This window comes from Pterocles gutturalis, unplaced genomic scaffold (assembly GCF_000699245.1).
Source record: "Pterocles gutturalis isolate BGI_N339 unplaced genomic scaffold, ASM69924v1 scaffold35148, whole genome shotgun sequence".
Lineage (NCBI taxonomy): Eukaryota > Metazoa > Chordata > Aves > Pterocliformes > Pteroclidae > Pterocles > Pterocles gutturalis.
The window spans coordinates 33,271-54,144 of record NW_010119240.1 but is presented as its reverse complement, the minus strand read 5'-3'; the positions used below and the strand labels follow the sequence as shown (position 1 = coordinate 54,144).

Here is a 20,874-nt window from a genome sequence, read left to right as displayed (position 1 = left end):
TCATCTTGTTCGGGATGTCAAACAGGTATGTTCTAAATATAAAAATCTGCCAAAGCAGCAATGTTAGGTTTTTTAATGATTTCTTATGTTTTACTCTCAATTTAATCTTAGATTTATTAATTAGGTTTTGTTGTAAATAATAAGCTACATCTGCAGCCATTCTGTTGTTTCCAACACTTGCTGTTGTATGCTTAGTGCCCTGCTGCCAGAAAGATGTTAAACCTGATGATTGTTGGTCTTTTTCATCTTACTTGTGACTGTTTTTTGGGGGGATTGAAAGCTGACTCCCAGCTAGGAGTAATTTTGGCTGCTAAAACAATACACAAAACCAGTCTGCAGCCCCCTCAACAGAATGAACATCTATCCTGCTAGGGGACATCATATAGAAAAGACGCTATAACCTGGTTTTTTTAATCATGTAAGGTTTAATTTTTAATTTTTTTTATTTAGAGCTGTGATGTGACATGTAGAAACACCCTAAGCAAGTTTAAGATTATAATTTGAAAAACTAAAAATACCTTTTGTATTCCTAGGGAAATCTTCCTCCAGGATATAAAATCAACCTGATTGATGTGGGGCTGGTTATTGAATATCTAATGGGAGGAACCTATAGATGCACCTACACAAGAAAACGCTTTAGAGCGATATACAATAGTCTCAGCGGGAACAATCGGGTATGTGCTAGTTGGGTAACAGGACATGCTGATTCATATGTTCTCAATTAAAAACCCATCCATGTATTTTGGAGAAATATTTGACCTGTATTGTCTTGTTCTTCTTGTCAATGGACTGGTTCTTTTAGAGGCAATAGTAAGGCCTGAGGGCAGTTGGTAGCTGTTTTGGGGTTAAGGACAAACAAAAGGTTTTGTTATCCTGCTCCTTATTCTAGCATGTCTATATTCCTTCTCTGTTATTCCTCCTTTTCCTACTCATAAGGGAAGAATGGGCACTAAACATGCATATTCACCAGGGCTTGGGATAGAGATATCTTAGCTTCTTGTAAAACAAGTGTAACTATCTACTTTGTGACTTCTTAAAAAAAACAAAGCAAACAAAAAACTTGTTAAATATCCAGTGCAAATTCTGGTTGTTGCTGTTATAGAAGTTCATCACTGTTTCAGTGACCAAGTAGCTGTTTAAGTGCTTAACTAAGTATCTAACTATATATAGATGATTTTATAATGCCTAGTAGGTAAGAGTAAAAAAATCAAACCGAACCCCTTCCTCTTATTCTTGTTGCAGCGATCTGGACGAAATCCTTCAAATATTACTCCTCAGATGTGTAAAAGCCATGAGTCTTTTGGTAACAGGGCAGACAAGAAAGAAAAAATGCGCCATAATCACTTCATCAAAACAGCGCAGCCATACAAACCAAAGGTACAAATGTGTGAGGGGAACTTCGGGGCATTTGTTTTAAGTAGCTAAGAGTGGGGAACCTGGTTGAAATCCAAGTACCACTGAAGTGTGAGTAGTAGGAGTTTTACTGACTTTGGTAGAGGTGGAATTTCAGCCTTGCTTTTGTACTTGTTTATAAGCTGTCTAGCCTGCTTACAGGATTCTGGAAAGTGTTTATCTTTTTGTATAGTAGTCTTCTGGATGAGCTTTGATATGTTAGGGAGCAAAAAGCTTATCTTAGGCACAGTTCTAGCAACAGGGGACACTCCCGTGGCTTTGTAGGCAGAGCAAGAGTTGGCCATGTGTTACTAATAAGCAGTCTCCATGAGTTTCCTCCTTTGTGTGTAGGTATCTTAGTTACTGCTTTTCTTTTGGTCTGTGAATCATAGAATGGTTTGGGTTGGAAGGGACCTTAAAGATCATCTGGTTTCAACCCCCGTGCCATGGACAGGGACACCTTCCACTAGACCAGGTTGCTCAAAGCCTCATCCAACCTGGCCTTTTATCACCAACATACCTATAGAAGCTTTTCTTGTTGCCCTTGATGTCCCTGGCCAGATCTAATCTTATCAGGGCTTTTGCTTTCCTAACCTGATCCCTGTCTGCTTGGACAATTTCTCTGTAGTCCTCACAGGCTATCTGTCGTTGCATCCACCCTTTGTAGGCTTTCTTTTTGTGTTTGAGTTTGTCCAGTCAAATCAGAGTAATTCAGTCTTCCAGTTATTGAAATGAATTGGACTCAACTGAAGTTTTTGAACAAAAGTTACAGCTGCTTTTCAAGTCTTCAGAAATTAATTTTTCTTTTTATAATTGTATGTAATTTGATATTGGATCACTCAGCATTTTATTTCAAGTTATGTAGTGCCCAAGTTTAGAGATTTAAAATGTAACTTTCTGATTTTATTTTAAAGATTGACACTGGTGCAGAAGAAGGAAAGAAGAAAAGAACCAAAGATGAAATAGTAGATATAGATGATCCTGAAACGAGACGTTTTGCTTATCCTCTCAACGAGCTGTTACTTTGGGCAGTGTTAATGAAGAGGCAGAAAATGGCCCTCTTCTTCTGGCAGCATGGAGAGGAGTCCATGGCGAAAGCCTTAGTTGCTTGCAAGGTGTATCGTTCAATGGCATATGAAGCGAAACAAAGTGACCTTGTTGATGATACTTCAGAAGAACTGAAACAGTATTCCAAGTAAATTACATTTGTATTGTTAAAGATGTTTTCTTGAGATTTACAATAAAATTAGTGGGCTATATGTGAACAAAATCCAAACTGTTCTATTAGCACACGTGAAGACAATTCCTTTTTGCAAAAATGATCAAGTGGCACTCCAGTAGAAGTTTTATATTGGATATTGCTTTATCTTGAGAGCTATAATAAGTCATGATTTATAGTTAAATTAAAATGATACTCAAAGTGCCACCGGATTACGTCCATGTAATTTTCTTGCATGTTTTAACAGCTGTTTGTAGCCTGCATATGTTTTTAATAGAAGTCACAGATTCACATGTTGTAGTTACAAATTGCTGTACGATATCTCTGTACAGAAGGGACAAGTGATAGTCCATTCAAGTTGTGCTACTGGGAATTTGATTGTACAAGAAAATTCGACCTAAACTCAAGTTCATTTCTGTAGATACTAAATTTTGTTTTGTTGCTTTTTCTTTTTTCTAGTGAGTTTGGTCAGCTGGCAGTTGAACTGTTAGAACAGTCATTCCGACAAGATGAAACTATGGCAATGAAATTACTAACCTATGAGCTTAAAAACTGGAGCAACTCAACTTGTCTGAAGCTAGCAGTGTCATCGAGGCTTCGTCCATTTGTAGCACATACTTGTACACAAATGTTGTTATCAGATATGTGGATGGGAAGGCTGAACATGAGGAAGAATTCATGGTACAAAGTAAGCATTGTTGCAGTTCATTGGTGTAAAAAGGCTTAACAGAATTTATGTTTAAATGGAAGGAAAGCATGTGTTTAAATGCTATTAATATGAAGCTTTCACAACTATAGCTTATGTTAATAAATCCTGTAAAAAGTCTCCTATAACATAATCAAAACTGGAAGTATTTATTGTAAACTCTTCTTTTGACAGTCTATTATCTTTTCAAATAAGGTACAGAAATATAGAAGGCAAAAAACAGGCAAGTAGCTGTTAATCAGAGGCTTAAAGAGATCGTGTTGAATACTAATCCACTACTAAAACCATAGTGGTAAAAAAAAATGTTAACAGACACAAAACCCACTGTAAGAATAAAGTTTCATGCGTTTTGGCTTTTTACAGGCAGCACGTAAGACTTGATGTAGAAAAGCTTTGTGTCTATCCTGTTTTGGAGGAAGAAACTGAGCAAAAGCAAGGCACAGAATGAAACAAGTGGGCAAATTGGGGATAGGTTTTCCAGTGGTGCCCTTTGTGATATAGATCAATTGAACCAAAATGGGAGTTACATATGTCTTTGAGGTGGTGTACCAAAACCTAATTGTTGCTAGGAATATAATGAAATACAACTTTCCTACAAAATATCTGCAAACATCATTAACTTGTAACCTACTAAAATCCTCTTTGATAACTCATTAACCACTTTCTTGCTTGCTTTGTAACAGGCTAATGACAATAAATAGCTTTCACTTATTCTCTTCATCCATACCTTAGCATATTTTTCTACCAGAAGTTGAAAAAAATAACCCCAAACAAAACACCATCCCCCCCAAAAAAAACCCCAAAGAAACCCACAACCTCCACTCATATATGGTTTTTAAATACACCTTGACAGTGCACAGTTCCAGAGTGCGTGAAAGAACAGAGTGTAAACGGCACATCTCTGGATCTTCAGGCTTAGAGTACATTCTTTCTAGTGGCTTTCAGTTTTGGAATTTGTTGATTCTTACCCTTTCCTAATCTTCAAGCCAAGGAACACCCTTTATATGTGATCTTAGCATCTTCAGTGTGTATATAAGTAATACCAACTAATTATTTTCTACTTTTTTTCCCCTCCTCAATAACAAGCAAGTGAAATTTGGATAACATGTTTTTGGAGGATATTCTGTGTGTTGGTATATTCTGATACTTTAATGTAGCTGTGAACTAGTTGCACTTAGTCTTAATCTCTTCCAGGTGATACTGAGTATTTTACTGCCTCCTGCTATACTGCTGCTGGAATATAAGACCAAGGCTGAAATGTCACATATTCCTCAATCTCAAGATGCACATCAAATGACTATGGATGACAGTGAAAACAACTTCCAGAATGCAGCAGATGATATTCCTATGGTAATGTGGGGCAGGGGGAGATACTAAAAACAATATTTCTAACTTAAAATAAACAACTACATTTTAAAATCAAAGCAAGATTTAAAACGAGCATCCAAAAGCAGGTATGTGAAGTTAACAGTCCTTTCGTTTTAGGAGGTATTTAAAGAAGTAAGGATCTTGGACAATACTTTAGAAAAGCATGATATGGAGACTCCGGCAAAACCTAAAAGACTTCCAATTACACAGAAATTTTATGCATTTTATCATGCACCAATTGTCAAGTTTTGGTTTAATACGGTGAGTTTTCTTCTTTGTAATGTGTATTTTTTTTTTAAATCTAATGTGGATTTTTGGGTTCTTTTCCCAATGTATAGCTCTGTGACCTGAATTGAAGTTTAAACACTTTTTTAAAAACAAGGAAACCCTTATTAAGCCAGAAGTGAGGAGTGCTTGATTTTGAAAAACTGCATATGTATATGTGGTGCTCTGTGGTTTGGTTTTTGTTTGGTTGTGTTTTTTTGTAAGTTTATGATATTGGCTTTGAGAAATACACTTTTATTTCTTTTTTAGCAAAGAGAGTAACTAGCATGAACGCTTTTTTATTCTGGTCTGAGTAATTAATTTCATCAGTTGCTGGCAGGAATTCTGTAATTGCTTATTACACTAAAGTGTTCATGCAGAGCTTTGTTTAAATTACTGTAATAGAAACTCTAAAATTTGTATTAAAGGAAAAATAGCTGTAAAAAGAACAAAGCTTTGCTAGCATTAAATAGCTTATTACAGCTATTTTTCCTCTTCTAAGAAGAAAATATTTGTATCCACTTATAATAACTTGGCTGCTTAAAGGGGTAAGTATAGTACTGTACTCCTACTTGAGGCTTTTATTGTAAACCACATCAAAAGTTTCCATGCACATCTATAAAGAACCCTTCAGTAATTATATGTATAATTTTCATTGCTTTTTTTAGTTGGCATACTTAGGATTCCTCATGCTCTACACTTTTGTGGTTCTTGTAAAAATGGAGGAGTTACCATCCGTTCAAGAATGGATTGTTATTGCTTACATTTTCACATCAGCAATTGAGAAAATTCGTGAGGTACGCCTGTAACGATCTGGGATTTTGGCTTTCTTTGTCAATTAAAACAGTATGCTATAAACAGTGTTTATAAACAAGAGAACATAAGATACTTCAGGCATCAGAGTACGCTATGTAATACTGTAGTGGGTTGACACTGGCTGGATACCAGGTACCCACCAAAGCTGCTCTGTCACTCCCCTGTCTCAAGTGGACAGGGGAGAGAAAATGATGAAAGGCTCGTGAACTGAGATAAGGACCGGGAGAGATCATTCACTAGTTACCATCATGAGCAAAACAGACTTGCATTGGGGAAAAATTAATTTAATTTATTACCAGTCAAATCAGAGTAGGGTAATGAGAAATAAGAACTAAATCTTAAAACACCTTACCCTCAGCCCTCCCTTCATCCCAGACTTAACTGTACTCCCGATTTGCTGGTCAGCAAGAGACTTTTGAGAAGTTGTTGAGAAGAACATAACATCTCCTTGTCCTTGTAGTGAAACTGGTACAGTTAAACACTGGTTTTGATTCCTCAGTGTGAAACAGCTATCCATTTGAATAGATATTTTATTTTTTGCAAGTATAATAATGTTACTGATTCATGTATCTCAGTGTTGGTCTGTGTGCAATAAATGTGAGGAGACCTGACTTTTATTTTTATTGCAGATCTTTATGTCAGAGGCTGGGAAGATTAATCAGAAGATTAAAGTGTGGTTCAGTGATTACTTCAATATCAGTGACACAGTTGCCATTGTCACTTTCTTCATTGGGTTTGCATTAAGATTTGGAGCAAAGGGGAATTTTGGTGAAAACACTTACAGAGAAAATTATGTCTTTGTTGCTGGAAGAATAACGTACTGTCTCAATATAATTTTTTGGTATGTGCGATTACTGGATTTTCTAGCTGTAAATCAACAGGCTGGCCCTTATGTTATGATGATTGGGAAAATGGTAAGCACCACTTTTGTTACTGTTTTTTTCCCAACCGAAATACGTTTTTCTGGCTGCATCCATTTACAACTTTTCTCGAAGTTTAATTTAGAAAAAGGTTACTTATCGTCGTGTAATATGTCAACAACACAGTGTGCAGAATTAGCTAGCTGGAATATTACTTGATGTGTTTCAAAACAAGCACTGATTAGAAGGCTTCCTTTATTATGGAGCTTTATCTGTCACATATCTGTAAAAAGCTGGCAAATCTTCCTTCTCTTGTCTGTTTTGTTCCTAGATATCAGAGACTTGAATGAATATGATTATGCCTTTTTCTTGATTCATCTAGCATTGCTTCCCTTCTGGGTCTGAGATTTATTTATAGTCTTGATTTTTCTTGTGCAAGTTGTGCAAGTCTTTTAACTTGTTTTGTGTCCTAAAGCACCTTTGTATTTTGTGCTGTAGTAAACTGGGAATAGATTGTGGCTCTGTTCTTGTCTTCTCTCCCACAAAAAATATTCAGATTGTTTAAATTTAAAAAGAAATAAATTAGCTTTACTGTCAGTGAGCTATTCTAAATGTTAAAAAATATTTTAAGGCTTGAGAACTGTATACATGAAGGTGAACAAGGGTGTTTGTTTTCCTTCCCCCTGTGAAATGGTTCCTACAAGTTGAACCCTATTATTCCTTAAAAATGAGGGCTTCAAGTTGCTCATTTCTCGCTTTGAATTCTCACAAGAGGCATAGGTTCTGTGTTTCAGCCCTTGAAAACTACTTCTGCGTTTTGTGCATCTATTGAGTGCATTTAGGAAGGAATGTTTCTCTTTATCAGCTGCTACTCATCCACATAATACATATTTAAGTTACAAAGGAAATTCTCTCAGTTGCCTTTGGCAGGGATACTAAATACACTGTAAGAAAGGACAGGGAAAAAAAAATTACCGGGTTTGTTATTTAACAACATTTTCTGACTGAAATGTAAGTGTCCTAGACTCTTTTCCGTATATAATGCGTAGAATTCATCAAGCTTATGCCGTCACTGTAAAAGTGTTTAAAGTTGTGAAATTATAATTGTGAGCTTGTGGGTTAACTGACATTTTTGTTTTAATAGGTGGCCAACATGTTTTACATTGTGGTGATTATGGCCCTTGTACTACTTAGTTTTGGTGTTCCCAGGAAGGCAATATTGTATCCTGATGAGGCACCCTCTTGGACTCTTGCTAGAGATATTGTGTTTCATCCATACTGGATGATTTTTGGTGAAGTGTATGCCTATGAAATTGATGGTAAGACACTGCAATTTTGAAGCAAGTAAGGAGAAAACTTACTCTGATAAGATCTTCTCAAGGTCTTATGAAATTCTGATTTTAGGAAATGAAATGCCTGGTATTGTTGACATTGATTCCATTAGTTGGATTATCTCTTTCTGGGTTGCAGCTGTATAACTTCTTTTTCATTGTCCTTTATAACACTTGAACGTCTTTGAATGAAAACTCTCCTTAATCACAATTTTTCACAAGGATATTCCTAGCAAGATTTTGGAATTTTTACATCAAAATTTTGGCTGTGGAGCCATATTATGCTTTTTTTAAAAAAAAAAATCCAATAATATGGTTATAACATAGTATTAACCACAAACTTTGTCTCCTTTATTTTTCTACCATATTCCTAAATGCGTGGAGGCATTTTGAATTGCAGAAGTAGTGCATGATAATTGGTTGTTGCAATCTTTGTAAGTGATCTTTTTTTTTTTTTTTCCCCTGTCTTTTTGTGCTGGGAGTTCTAAAGGTTGTATGTATTTTCTCTGTGTCTTTTTTTCTCAACACAGTATGTGCAAATAATTCTGATGAAAAAGTTGCTCATCTCTGTGGCCCAGGAACATGGTTGACTCCATTTCTTCAAGCTGTCTACCTCTTTGTACAGTACATAATTATGGTTAATCTCCTTATTGCATTTTTCAAGTAAGTATAAGGATAATTGTTAATTTTGGTAATCCTTTGATAAGCTTTTTCTGTAATAAGATGACAAGATAACTGATGCCAGTTCAAAGCAATCCCATTTACTGGATGTATTTCCAGGTTCTAAGGCTTGTCTTTGTCTCCTCACTGCAGGCCTGTCACCAAGCAGGGCTGTGTGTGATGTGACTGGTATGTGTCACATCTATGAGGCCAGGGGATTTGGAAGTTTAAGAGAATTTGAAAGCATTTTATAACTTCTCTGTCAGAAAACAAACAAAATTTTTTCTGGATCTCTGTATTGACTGTTGATCCTAAATTCTTTTAACGTTCTCTAGCTGATTAAGTTGAATTGTAGTAAATTGTCTTTTACAGTTCTCTGCAAGTGTTTTGTTTACGGGAATAAGCAGCTCACTAACACTGAAGAATGGCAGACTGCAGAATTAATGTGGTCTCATAAAAATCTGGGTTTAGTTTGAATTTTTTTTTTTTGGTCAAACTTGAAGTTTGATCTCGGTGTAATTTATTTCTGAAGAAAGGTACTGAGATAGTAGCAGATGAGAGAATTTTTTAACCTTCTCCTTGCTTTGGATCACACGGTTTTCTTGAATGTGTTTCCAACTTCCACTGAAATAACTTTGCAGCAAAAGACAAGGTTGTGCTTTTGTCTCTTTCTTAACTAGCTTCAGATTTCAAGATTGTCATCAAAGTGTTTAAAAAACAAACCAAAACCCCCAAACACCAACCGCACCCTGCTCCCCACCCTCCCAGCACCCCAAAAAAATCTCAATATTTTAATGCTTTTCTGTTCCCTTTCAGCAATGTGTATTTGCAAGTCAAGGCAATTTCAAACATTGTGTGGAAGTATCAACGCTATCATTTCATTATGGCCTACCACGAAAAACCTGTCCTGCCTCCACCACTTATTATTCTTAGCCACATGGCTTCCCTGTTCTGTTGTATATGTAAAAGAAGAAAGACAGACAAGACTTCAGATGGGCCAAGTATGAACAGTTATCCAAAAAATTGCAGTAACTTTTTTGATAGTGTTATGTTCTCGGTTATAATGTATATTCTCAAGGAAGTTGAAGTCAGTCTTTATTTTCTGTGTTTTTAATATTGAATAAGACTCTAATTCTGTTCAAAGTCCCAGTGTTTTTATGAAGGGTCAGACTAACTTTGATTAGATTTCCTGTTAGTGTTAATGGGGAAAACTTCTGTTCTTACTGGAAACCCTTTGAAAATTTAAAAAGGAAAAAAAAGAATGTTCCACAGATTATAAAACCCAGATAAGGAATCTAGCTTCTGTCTCAAAGAAAAATGGATTGGAGGGTAGGGAGCATAAGGAGTAAAAATACTGTGCACAGATCCTCTCAGAATTACTATTTTGTTTTTTATTTTAGCGTAAATCTTTCATCTTGAACTTTTTTCTAGCAAGGAGAGAGGAAGGGCCTTTGGTGGCACTGTGGTTTTTTTTGTTGTTTGTTTGTTTTGGTTTTTTATTTTTAACACCCTTTGTAAAGTTGTGGCTATTCGTTTCCAGCACCCGTACTATTTCACTACATATGCATCTTCTTAACTGTTTTATCTCTCTTTAGAACTCTTCCTGACAGAAGAAGATCAAAAGAAACTCCATGATTTTGAAGAGCTGTGTGTTGAGATGTATTTCAATGAAAAGGATGATAAATTTCATTCTGGAAGTGAGGAGAGGATTCGAGTCACATTTGAACGGTAGAATACTTACAAATAAAATTTCTGAATAGAAAAGCTTAGAACTTTTGCAGGTTTTTAAAACATGCTTTAAGGGGGATAAGATGCAGCTCAAGTACATAAGTATTTATGCAAACTTTAGATGATCTCTTTCCATTGCTATGCAGAAACTAATAATGTGATTGATGCTTCCTGATCTGTAGTAGCACTCAGTAAGCTGAGGCAATCATATTATTTAGTTTCTCATGATGTTTTAATAAACTGATAAATTTGAAAAAGTGCTGTAGGCCCTCTGTTGATGTGTGAGTTCATTCTGTGATTCAGAAGTGTGTACGAATGTTGTATTACAAAACAGTGCAACACTGTGGTGTATACTATCTTGAAATTTCATAGGTTTTTTCCTTATTAAATGGGGAGAAAGGGTTGCAAAGATATTTCTTTCACATATTGAGAAAAATACCTTTCATAGCTACTTCATAATTTGATTTTTCTTAGGGTGGAACAAATGTGCATTCAGATAAAGGAAGTTGGTGATCGTGTCAACTACATAAAACGATCATTGCAGTCTTTAGATTCACAGATTGGCCACCTACAGGATCTCTCCGCTCTAACTGTGGATACTCTGAAAACACTGACTGCGCAGAAAGCTTCAGAAGCTAGCAAGGTTCATAATGAAATCACACGGGAATTGAGCATTTCAAAACATTTGGCACAAAACCTCATTGAGGATGGCTCTTTAAGATCTTCTGTTTGGAAAAAGCACAGCATTGGGAATGTCTTCAGTTCTTTTCCCCAAGGAGGCCTTGAAAGTAATAATGCTTTACTCTGTAACGTTTCTATACGTGATGAAAAAGAGGTCCAACATAAGACAATTGGTCAGGAATTAGCTCCCCGAAAAGAAGAAATAAACTTTCAAGAGGCAGGTTCCTCAGGCAGTGCCTTATTTTCAAATGCTATTTCTCCCCCAGAACTTCGCCAGCGAATACAGGCTGCAGAGATCTCAAAATCGAGTAGTAAAAGTAAAAAATTAGGCAATTCATCCAACAGCATGCCACATGTAACGTCCCCAACAGCTAAATTTTTTGTTAGCACTCCATCTCGGCCCAGTTGCAAAAGTCAGCTGGATTCTTCAGCAAAGCGTGAAGAGACTGTTTTCTCTAAAGCTACAGAAGGAGATAATAATGTAGAATTTGGTGCATTTGTGGGTAAGTATAAAAAAGTAGATTCTGAATGTCCTGAAGTCATTATTAGCTGCTCTTATCCTCTTGCTTCTGGCTCTGCTTGCCTTGCTTTCACCCAACCTTGTGTTGAAAATGGAGGATACATTAATTGTGGTTTTATTCATGATGAGAGTGACACTAACGATAACTACAGCTGCAGAGTTGACAAATGTGATCTCCAGTCCTCTGTCAACTTATTGAAGAACAAGCCCCATACGAAGTTTTCTTTGTCAACTGGCGACTTGACATCAACAGTCAACTGTGGTGGCTCACATCGAAAATTGAATATTAAAGATGAACTTTCCAAAAGTCAGCATGTCCATGCAATGGAACTACAAAACCAAGATTTATGTTCTAACATCCTTATGGGACTACTTCATAAACTGTGGACCAAATCTAAGCCACAAGGTTTGACTTATCAAGAATTGTATAGTATTTTGGGTGTATTCCGGTTGCAGGTGACTTTATTCTGCCATTTTGCTCTGCTTTTTTTTTTTTTTTTTTGCTTTTAACATCTCTAATTTCCCTATGTTGCTTGATTTTTTTTTTTTTTTTACTTAATTTATAATTTCTTTATAGTTCTGTCACATAGACAATATTTTTCTGAAAAACATTATCCAGTTGTTGAGTATAGCAGTTTTGTGCAATTAGCAGCTCTACAACTTGGTACGGGCATTGTAGACAAACTTTTTGTGACTCATTATAAAGCTCCTACCTTCTCATTGCATAAATCAAAAATATTGTCTATTTCTTGACATAATTACAGAAGACTTCTTAGGCTGATGGAATCCTGGACAAATATCTTTGTGGTATCTGTGTCAAGCTGAGGGGTCCTTCTATACTATGTTTCTAAACACTGTTATGACTGGGATCTTCCACTGTTGCCTAAGCTAATGTATATTTCAGCAGTCATTTTGGAAGCTTCCAAAGTCCTTTTATTAAATACAGTATTATGCCTCCCCTCAAGTCTTGGTTAACAGTAAAAAGGTGCTCGTTTTTGTTTCATTACCTACATATTTGAACAGTAAAACAGTGGCAGATTCATTGCAAAACACAGGTGTGGGTTTACTAACTGATTTCTGTGAAGTAGATAATGCTTTAAGTACACTTAGTGTATAGCAGAAAATCACAAACTGGAATTGTCAGGTTGCCTGCAGAGGTGTTGTCTTGCCCCAGTTGTTCAGGGATGTCTCAGTGTTTTCCAAAGGTTTGCTGTGGATGCAAAAATTTACATTTTTAAAAAGAGTTCATTATACTGCTATGAAACTTGGAGTTCTAAGACGTTACCTACAGGCGGTAGCACTTTTAGATTTGTCTATGTGTAGGAAGAGTATCTACACGTTTGTATACTCACTAGCTAATTTTTAAAAATTTCCTTGTGGTTTGAAAAAAGGAAAACTTTTTAAAATTCAGAAAGCAAGACTAAACAGAAATAATGGACAGTGAATGTATAACTCTTGTCTAATCTTTGAATGTACTTCACCACTAATAACTTTGAATACTAACTATACTTATTTTACTGGAGCCAAATTTTTAGTGTATGGTCCTCTGACATCGCTAGCATTCAGAACATACTCTTCATTCTCACTGGCCAGGTTTTATAAAACTTCTGCTACAGTGCAGCTTTCCATTGTGAATCCAGGTAGTTTTCCTTCATTGTAAGGCCACATGCTTGGTAAAATTCTGAAAAGTATTTCTTGCAACTGGGAGGATGAAGGGTATGTTGTAAAAGCTACCTCAAGAAAACTGTCTGCTTTTCCTTCATTTGTCATACCTACATAAAAATACTGGAATTTGGACTTTCCTAGGTGAGGAACATACTCTTGAATAAAATTTTAAAATGTTAATTTTACTTTTTGTGTTGTGGTAATCCACACCTTAATGTGGGAAAAGCAATAGTTTGATATCAGTACTTTGTTACACTGATTTTTAATTCAGTGTGTTCAGAAGGTCTGCTCTAGTGCCGACAGGCACACAGAACTTAGCTGGTTTGTAACCCTTTGCTATGGTGATGTAAATTATTGGCATGGTCAGAACATTGGAGGTTGCCTTTGATTTTGAATACTTTTTTTCAATTCACTGTGTCAAAGGTCACAGAGACAGCATGGAGTTACAGCGGTTTAAAGAGGCGGCAAGCAAGATTAAAGAAAGAAGTGCTGATATTGAGGTAAGCACGGAAGACTTTCTGTCAAACATTTAATGGGGATAATAAAAATCTAGTTAAAACTCATGCAACCTTAACTACACATCAAGTACAGTTGTTTCATAATACAGTACTAATGAAATACTAAACAAGATCTGAGGTTATGAAAGCTGAGATGACTACAACTGTGAATTAAGATAAAATTATCCCATAATTAGTGTTTAATGAAATGTTTGACACTCATGAATTTCAAGATCAGCATTTGGGAAGATTTCAGTGATTTACATGAGGTTTTATAGAGCAAGATGATAGCATATATAATTTTAAAAAGTGACAAAAATTGTCCATTATGCTTCCAAGAATAAAAGGCCTTTCTGATAATCTTGGAATAAATTAAAATGACATTTAATTTCCATTTTCCTTAAGAATAATAAAAATAACTAAATGGAAAGTGATTAATCATAACAAACCTATCCTCCAAGTGCTATAGTATATATAAAAAAAGCTAGTTTTCTCACTGTAGGTGTTATTAAAATAAGTTAGTAAATAACAAGTTACCATTTGCAGTTACCCCTCATTCAGGGGAGAACCTGACTTGAGAATTGCATTATGACCATTTGCAATGTTGATGTTCTCCTGAGTTGCTCCTTCTGGACTTTCTGATAAGTATAATGTGTGACCAGAAAGGTGTTTTGTGTGTGTGTGTATTTCTGGCATGGATTTTTTGGTAATGGAGTTTACATTTTTTGTTGTTGTGTGTTGTTTGTTTTTGTTTGATTTTTTTTTTTAATAGGAGCAACAGGAAGACTTCAAAAAAGCTATATTGGAGGGCATAGAGACAACCAGACTTCAAGTAAGTAAAGAAGGTTTCCAATTATTAGAGACATTATTTTCACCAGATACCAAATGTATTCTTTATAGTGAAGACAGGGAACTCTATTTTCTTCTAGTGTTATCGGTAAGTAAACACTGGTCATGATTTTAAAGAAAAGAAGGAAAGGAAAAAAAGGTTGTGCAATCAAACCTTTGTACAATACAGCTGGATGTCTCCGTGACAGGTCTAAATAGTTCCAGTGTTTGGTACTATTGGGATGCAAACTCCAGTAGTGTTTCCAGACAGTATCACTGTTGTTAGACACTTAAGTGAGAGTCATCCCATCTTAACTGGTGGGTCTGGTTTGATTCTAACCTTTCATGGAGGCACTACAGCCATTGATTGTAAGATGCTGAAGATGTATGCTGAACACTGGAATACACATAGACCTAAAAATGGGTCTTCAGAAGATGGTGCATTCTCTGTATTGCATTCCAGTGAAGTATTTGTGTTTAGGAATGTAAAGAAATAGCCTTTCTCATATATACGTGTATATACATACATACATACACGCACACACATGTGTGTAGATACATGCACATTTTGGACACACATACATATACACAGGCATGTGTCTGTGTGTTTAGGTATGTGGGGGTGTATTCCTTAAGAGGGAAAGGTGAAAAAAAAGTGGTAACAATTTCCTAACTGTTATAAATCTTGGAATCAAAGCAGGGCATAGCACTCCAAGTTCTAGTTTTTGGTCTTCAAAATCTGGTATTTATACATGTTATTCAGGTAACCATTGGAATTAATAGGCTGGTTGTGAGGAACAGCCCAGCCATATGCCAGTCTACATGTAGTTCCAGTTTGTGTTGAAGCTGCCTTTCTCCTTTTTTGCTAAAGAAATATTTTATTGTCAAAGTTGACCCCCTCAGTAAATATTCAGAAAGTATGTAATGATTATTATTAAGGAATATGTCCATGAGAAAATTCCATTGATAAACTGTAGGTTTTTATGTGGCAAGACTTCTCTAGATTTTGTTCCTATTTTCAGGTTCAAACTGACCTTTGTTAACAAAGAGGTGACAGAATAGCTGAGCTTGGTGCTTGTAGAGATCCAGTGTAATGTACATTTCTGTATGTATCCTATTGTAACATTCTTTTTAAAAGAATTTTCAGTATGGGTCGGTAGTCTTAATGTGCACCTGAAAATGTTAGAGCTAATGGTTGCTGTGAAGAGCATTTTGACTGAATTATGCAACTTGAGCATTTTTTTGCAGCAAGGTATTTGAGGCACATCCGGAAGTTTGGTTTTTAAAACCAAAAAAACCCCAAACCTAGATAGTCCTAGAAAAGACAGCTGGGCAGATTGTGTGCCAAAAAAGTAGTACTTGAAAACGATGATAATGATGACTAACGATAAGTGTATTTTTTTGTAGGGTCTTCAGACTGACTGTGGTCTAAGACAATCTAGTTCTTGCGGTGCGTTTACTGACCCTCTGACAGGCCATTCAGAACAACGTAAGTGTGTCATTTTTTCAGGTGGCCTAATTTTATTTCTAAATTGTGTTGATAATGCATATCTGAGAAGATACAAAGGAAACACACAAAGTTAAAGCATCTTGAAATATTTTCATGATTGGTGCTACTTGAATCTGCTTCTGTGTCTCATGGGGGTTCTTCTGGTCACGCCAGCTTAATTCTGTTACCTTGCTTTTGCCACAGATAGCTGGAGTCATAAAAAGCTAAGTATTCTAGTCAGGACTGTGGTGGAAACTTGTAAAGATCAGATTGTTATGGATCAGGCTTTTTTTCTGAGAGCCACAGTAAGCTGTCCAGGTGCTCGCTCTGTTAGAAAATAAGTAATAATGACACATGCTGCTCTTCGTCTAGTTATGAATCTCTTTCATTCATAGTGTACAACAAGAGTAGAAGAGCATCGAGTGAAGACACTCAGCAAGCAGACTCTAAAGCAGCCTTGCTGACGGTTTGTATTCTCCTCTTTTGTTGCTGTTAAGCAGAACTAGAAACTCTGAACAAATAAAGGAGGTGAAACAGAATGTGTGGAGAAGAATAATACTGATTTGTTCAAGGATGCAACAGGAGGGGAACTATTTTGACCGAGGGAAGAAGTTGCGCATGTTCTCTACCACGTATTATGCATATTCTCATTATGAAAACATACGTTGCTTCTTGTTTATGGATAAAACCACAACTTTTTGTTTAAGAAAATTATTATTTATATAATCCATAAAACAGTAGTGAATATATAGCCTTATCTATTCTTTTAAGTGTAGTTACCATTCCTCAGTTGCATTTGAGTCTTTCCATTCAACTGTAGTTCAGTGCAGCCTGGTGAAGTATTTCCAATAAACAGGCTGTACTGCAAAGATCTTAAAACACCTTACCACCCTACCTCCAATTAAATATACTATGTTTTCCTTACAAAACTGAAACCTTCTTTGGTTTTCCTCTCCTTTGTTTTAAAGGATTGGTTACAAGGTAGACCTTCAAATAGCAGTCAAATGTAAGTAAGCTTTCTACTAATGGAGGAATGTTATTACTCTACATTTTGATTTGTTTTTCTTTTTGGTTGTTGTCTTTGGCTACAGTGGTATTCAGTTGCATGTAATGAAAAAAACAAGGCTTAAGGGTTTTTTCTAATAAATAACTGAATGTGTTCACTGGAATGCCTTGACAGGTTGTATTTAGATTAATGGGGTCACATGTCAGAGGGCAAAACATGCTTGTAAATGAAAATGACTGTGTTGACACTTACTAAGGAGCTAGCTTCCTGGTAAAGGTCTTTACCCAACATTTCAAACAGTAAACCTTCTCTGAAATTGTGCAGGCATTGCTCCTGTTAACAATTATCCCCTGAGTTAACTGTTAAAGCTATTACCTTATTAATCTGATAACAGAAGGGTAAGCTGTTGTGAGCAAGTTTTAATTAAAGCACCTCTGTGGGAATGAACTCTTGTGATGCAAACTTTACATAATGTTGTGCGTGACTTGGTGGTGTTTGAAGTATAGTTCTGAAAACATGAGGTTACTTAACAGCCTTCCATTACTGTTTTGTAATTAAGAAACCCATACTGCCCTTGAAAAAACAGAATAAAAGCAGCACTGTGAGGTTAACAAGGTGACCTAGGATGATGTGTCAAAATTGGCGAATGCAAAATAAGTTTTTAAGAAGCAATGACTGTTGGTTTTGTGGTATTTCACAGGCCATCTGAAGAAGATGCATTGAATGGTAAGTGTTTCTGCTAAAAACAAGCTGGGACCTTTCCATATAAAAAACTGTTTGAGTCTTGTATGAGAATGTACTTGACTGCTGATAAGTAGGGACTTAATGGACATAGAATAGTGTGGGGTTTTTTGGTTTTTAATAAATAGCCTACCATTGAGTGCTACAATTTTAATTTCTTTTTCCCCCTGAGGCACTGAGAGCTAAGCGTGATACTTTCTGCCTAGCGAATCTTTTTTGAACTCTAGCTACTGGGCAAGTGTTTTTTTGCATGTGGTAATTTTAATACACAATACAGGTATCAGGCAGTATCTATTATTAGTGTTGTTGTTATTATTATTTCAGGCATTGCTTCTCCTTTCAAGCCTATCATGGATATCAATTACTATTACTCAGGTCAGTCCTTCTTATGAACTAATGTTCATATTTTTAATTATACTTATTAGATCCTTCAACTTTAACGAATGCTGCAATTTTCCTCTAGCTGTAGAAAGAAATAACTTGATGAGATTATCACAGAGCATTCCATTCACTCCGGTGCCTCCAAGAGGTAAGAATTATTTTCTTGTTGCTGGTTCACTAGTCTTTTGGGGAAGAAATCAGAAGTAAACTCTGTACAGATTCCTTCTGATATAGAATGATCAAGCCAAATTTGACACTTGCTTAGAGCAAATGTGAAACTAAGCTTTTAGTGAACTAAAAGAAGTCTAGTGTCTCTCTTGCAACACTCAAAAACATAAATTAATATGACACCTTTTCTAGGGCAGCTCATTTGACTATGAAATCTAGATTTAATGGTAGTTGTCCTCGGAAATGGTGATACAGTGATGATAGTATTGTAATAACAGTTTTTGTAACAAACTATTCTGGAAGGATTCCTTTGAGTTATCTTGACTTGTGTAAAGTGTAAGGAAACATTTATTCAGTGTTCTTAATGCTGTTTGAACAGTGTCATTAATAGTTCTAATTAGGAGGACAAAACCGCTGTACTACTTTGCTGCTGTATGAAAGAGGTTGGAGAGGGCTCTTCCCACTGGGTAGTTAGAATGTTAGTAACATATGGTTTCAGTGCTCTTAATTTTAAACTTGGAAAATTAAATGCAGTCATGGCTTTTTGTGTTGTAACGTAGGTGAACCAGTCACCGTGTACCGCCTTGAAGAAAGTTCTCCCAGCATCTTGAACAACAGCATGTCTTCCTGGTCACAACTCGGACTCTGTGCTAAAATTGAATTTTTAAGTAAAGAGGAGATGGGAGGAGGTTTACGTCGAGCTCTTAAAGTAGTATGCACATGGTCAGAATATGATATCCTGAAATCAGGACATCTTTATATCATCAAGTCTTTTCTTCCTGAAGTTGTGAATACTTGGTCAAGCATTTATAAGGAGGACACTGTGTTACACTTATGCTTAAGAGTAAGTTTTATCCTTGTCAATTATTAAACATAGACAGGCATATTTATATGTTAAACAGGATCCCCCCACCCTCTGAAAACTAGTATATACTTCTTGAAAAAAGGTTAGTCTGCAGTTCTGTATGACCTAAAGGGCTTTAAAACTCTGCTCCAGTATGGTTTACTTAATCAAAGAGCTCAAACTGTTACAAGTGTAGATATAATTTAAAAAGCAAGTAATTTGTTACAGTGTCGTGGGGGAATGGACACTGTTCTGCAGCCTTTTTGGCTCCTTAATGTTCTCTGTCGTATCATGCAGCTAATGAAATGTGGGCTTTGAATTGTAGGAAATTCAGCAGCAGAGGGCAGCGCAGAAGCTCACCTTTGCTTTCAATCAAATGAAGCCCAAATCCATTCCATACTCTCCAAGGTCAGTGTATCTAAACTTCCATTACGTTGCATGCTTTTGACATAGAAGAATGCCTACAGGGTTGTTAACAGATGGATCAAATATATTAAGGTACTGGTACGTGAAGATACATGTCAGAACATTGCTATGAATGTGTCAAGCAGAATTATCCTTGTCAGTATTTTCTATTGATACTTTTTGCACGGATTCCAGCCTAGTGTGCGAATATAAATGACTTTGTGTAATAGTTTCAAATTACTTAAATTAGTAGTGAATGAAATAAAAATAGAAATAAATATATAAAAAATAAATATATTCAATAAGGATGCTTTTTGCCAGGTTCCTGGAAGTTTTCCTGTTATATTGTCACTCAGCTGGCCAGTGGTTTGCTGTTGAAGAGTGCATGACTGGAGAGTTTAGGAAATACAACAACAATAATGGTGATGAAATAATTCCAACTAACATGCTTGAGGAGGTTATGCTAGCTTTCAGCCATTGGACATATGAGTATACAAGAGGAGAATTGTTGGTACTAGATCTGCAAGGTAATGTCCTTATTTTGGAATTGGGTTTGTGGCATTTTCTCTTGTGTTAATGTTTTATTAAGAATTTGCATACCTGTCATAAAACACAAGCATTATTCAATACATCTTGGCCTAGTTGATCTGAATCTATTGCTTTCTTATTAAATATGACATTAAATCTTACAGCAACATAGGAAATATAAATATATACATATTTTCCTAATGATATGCACCATTTAAAAAATATCTATTTTTTGGCACATTTGTGTAGTGCCAATATCCTGAATTATGTGTCAGGTATTCTGGCTGTGAGAACTATATAGGAAATATCTTTCTCGCGAGTGAAAACTAAAGTTCATAATTGCAGGCAGATCTAAATATAAGTGGAAGAAATCTGAGAAGTACAAAGTGCTTGTTTAGGAGCAATTTTTGTAAGGATGAAGGGTATCACATATAATTTGTTTTTTTTTTTCTCCTTTTATTCTTGGGGAAGCTGAGAAGTCATAACTAAGGATGACAAGGCTTTTCAATATTAATGCATTTATGTAATGTATCAAATTTAACTTTTTCTTCATGTGCTCTCTGAAGGTGTTGGTGAAAATTTGACAGATCCCTCTGTGATAAAAGCTGGAGAAAAAAGGTAAAGTTAAAGAAGGGTTTAAAGAAAAGAATTATATAATTTTCACCAGAGAAGGCATAAAACCCATGTTTATATGCACTTTAATCCTAAGGTCATATGATATGGTGTTCGGTCCAGCCAATTTGGGAGAGGATGCAATAAAAAACTTCAGAGCGAAGC

At 35.9% G+C, this 20,874-nt stretch overlaps 1 protein-coding gene across 1 annotated transcript in view; it reads left to right on the top strand.

The window, feature by feature from the left end:
* Nucleotides 1-20,874, top strand: part of TRPM7 (transient receptor potential cation channel, subfamily M, member 7) — a 37,500-nt gene that overhangs the window by 4,803 nt on the left and 11,823 nt on the right. The window contains exons 6-30 of the mRNA XM_010076514.1: nt 534-674; nt 1,243-1,377; nt 2,307-2,587; nt 3,071-3,299; nt 4,512-4,667; nt 4,803-4,946; nt 5,618-5,746; nt 6,395-6,679; nt 7,770-7,944; nt 8,487-8,619; nt 9,433-9,617; nt 10,212-10,344; nt 10,819-11,951; nt 13,634-13,710; nt 14,480-14,644; nt 15,943-16,024; nt 16,420-16,490; nt 16,993-17,030; nt 17,731-17,756; nt 18,096-18,146; nt 18,235-18,300; nt 18,881-19,164; nt 19,490-19,572; nt 19,891-20,096; nt 20,664-20,715. Coding sequence (XP_010074816.1) covers nt 534-674; nt 1,243-1,377; nt 2,307-2,587; nt 3,071-3,299; nt 4,512-4,667; nt 4,803-4,946; nt 5,618-5,746; nt 6,395-6,679; nt 7,770-7,944; nt 8,487-8,619; nt 9,433-9,617; nt 10,212-10,344; nt 10,819-11,951; nt 13,634-13,710; nt 14,480-14,644; nt 15,943-16,024; nt 16,420-16,490; nt 16,993-17,030; nt 17,731-17,756; nt 18,096-18,146; nt 18,235-18,300; nt 18,881-19,164; nt 19,490-19,572; nt 19,891-20,096; nt 20,664-20,715 — 4,460 coding nt within the window. The remainder of the gene's footprint in view (nt 1-533; nt 675-1,242; nt 1,378-2,306; nt 2,588-3,070; nt 3,300-4,511; nt 4,668-4,802; nt 4,947-5,617; nt 5,747-6,394; nt 6,680-7,769; nt 7,945-8,486; nt 8,620-9,432; nt 9,618-10,211; nt 10,345-10,818; nt 11,952-13,633; nt 13,711-14,479; nt 14,645-15,942; nt 16,025-16,419; nt 16,491-16,992; nt 17,031-17,730; nt 17,757-18,095; nt 18,147-18,234; nt 18,301-18,880; nt 19,165-19,489; nt 19,573-19,890; nt 20,097-20,663; nt 20,716-20,874) is intronic.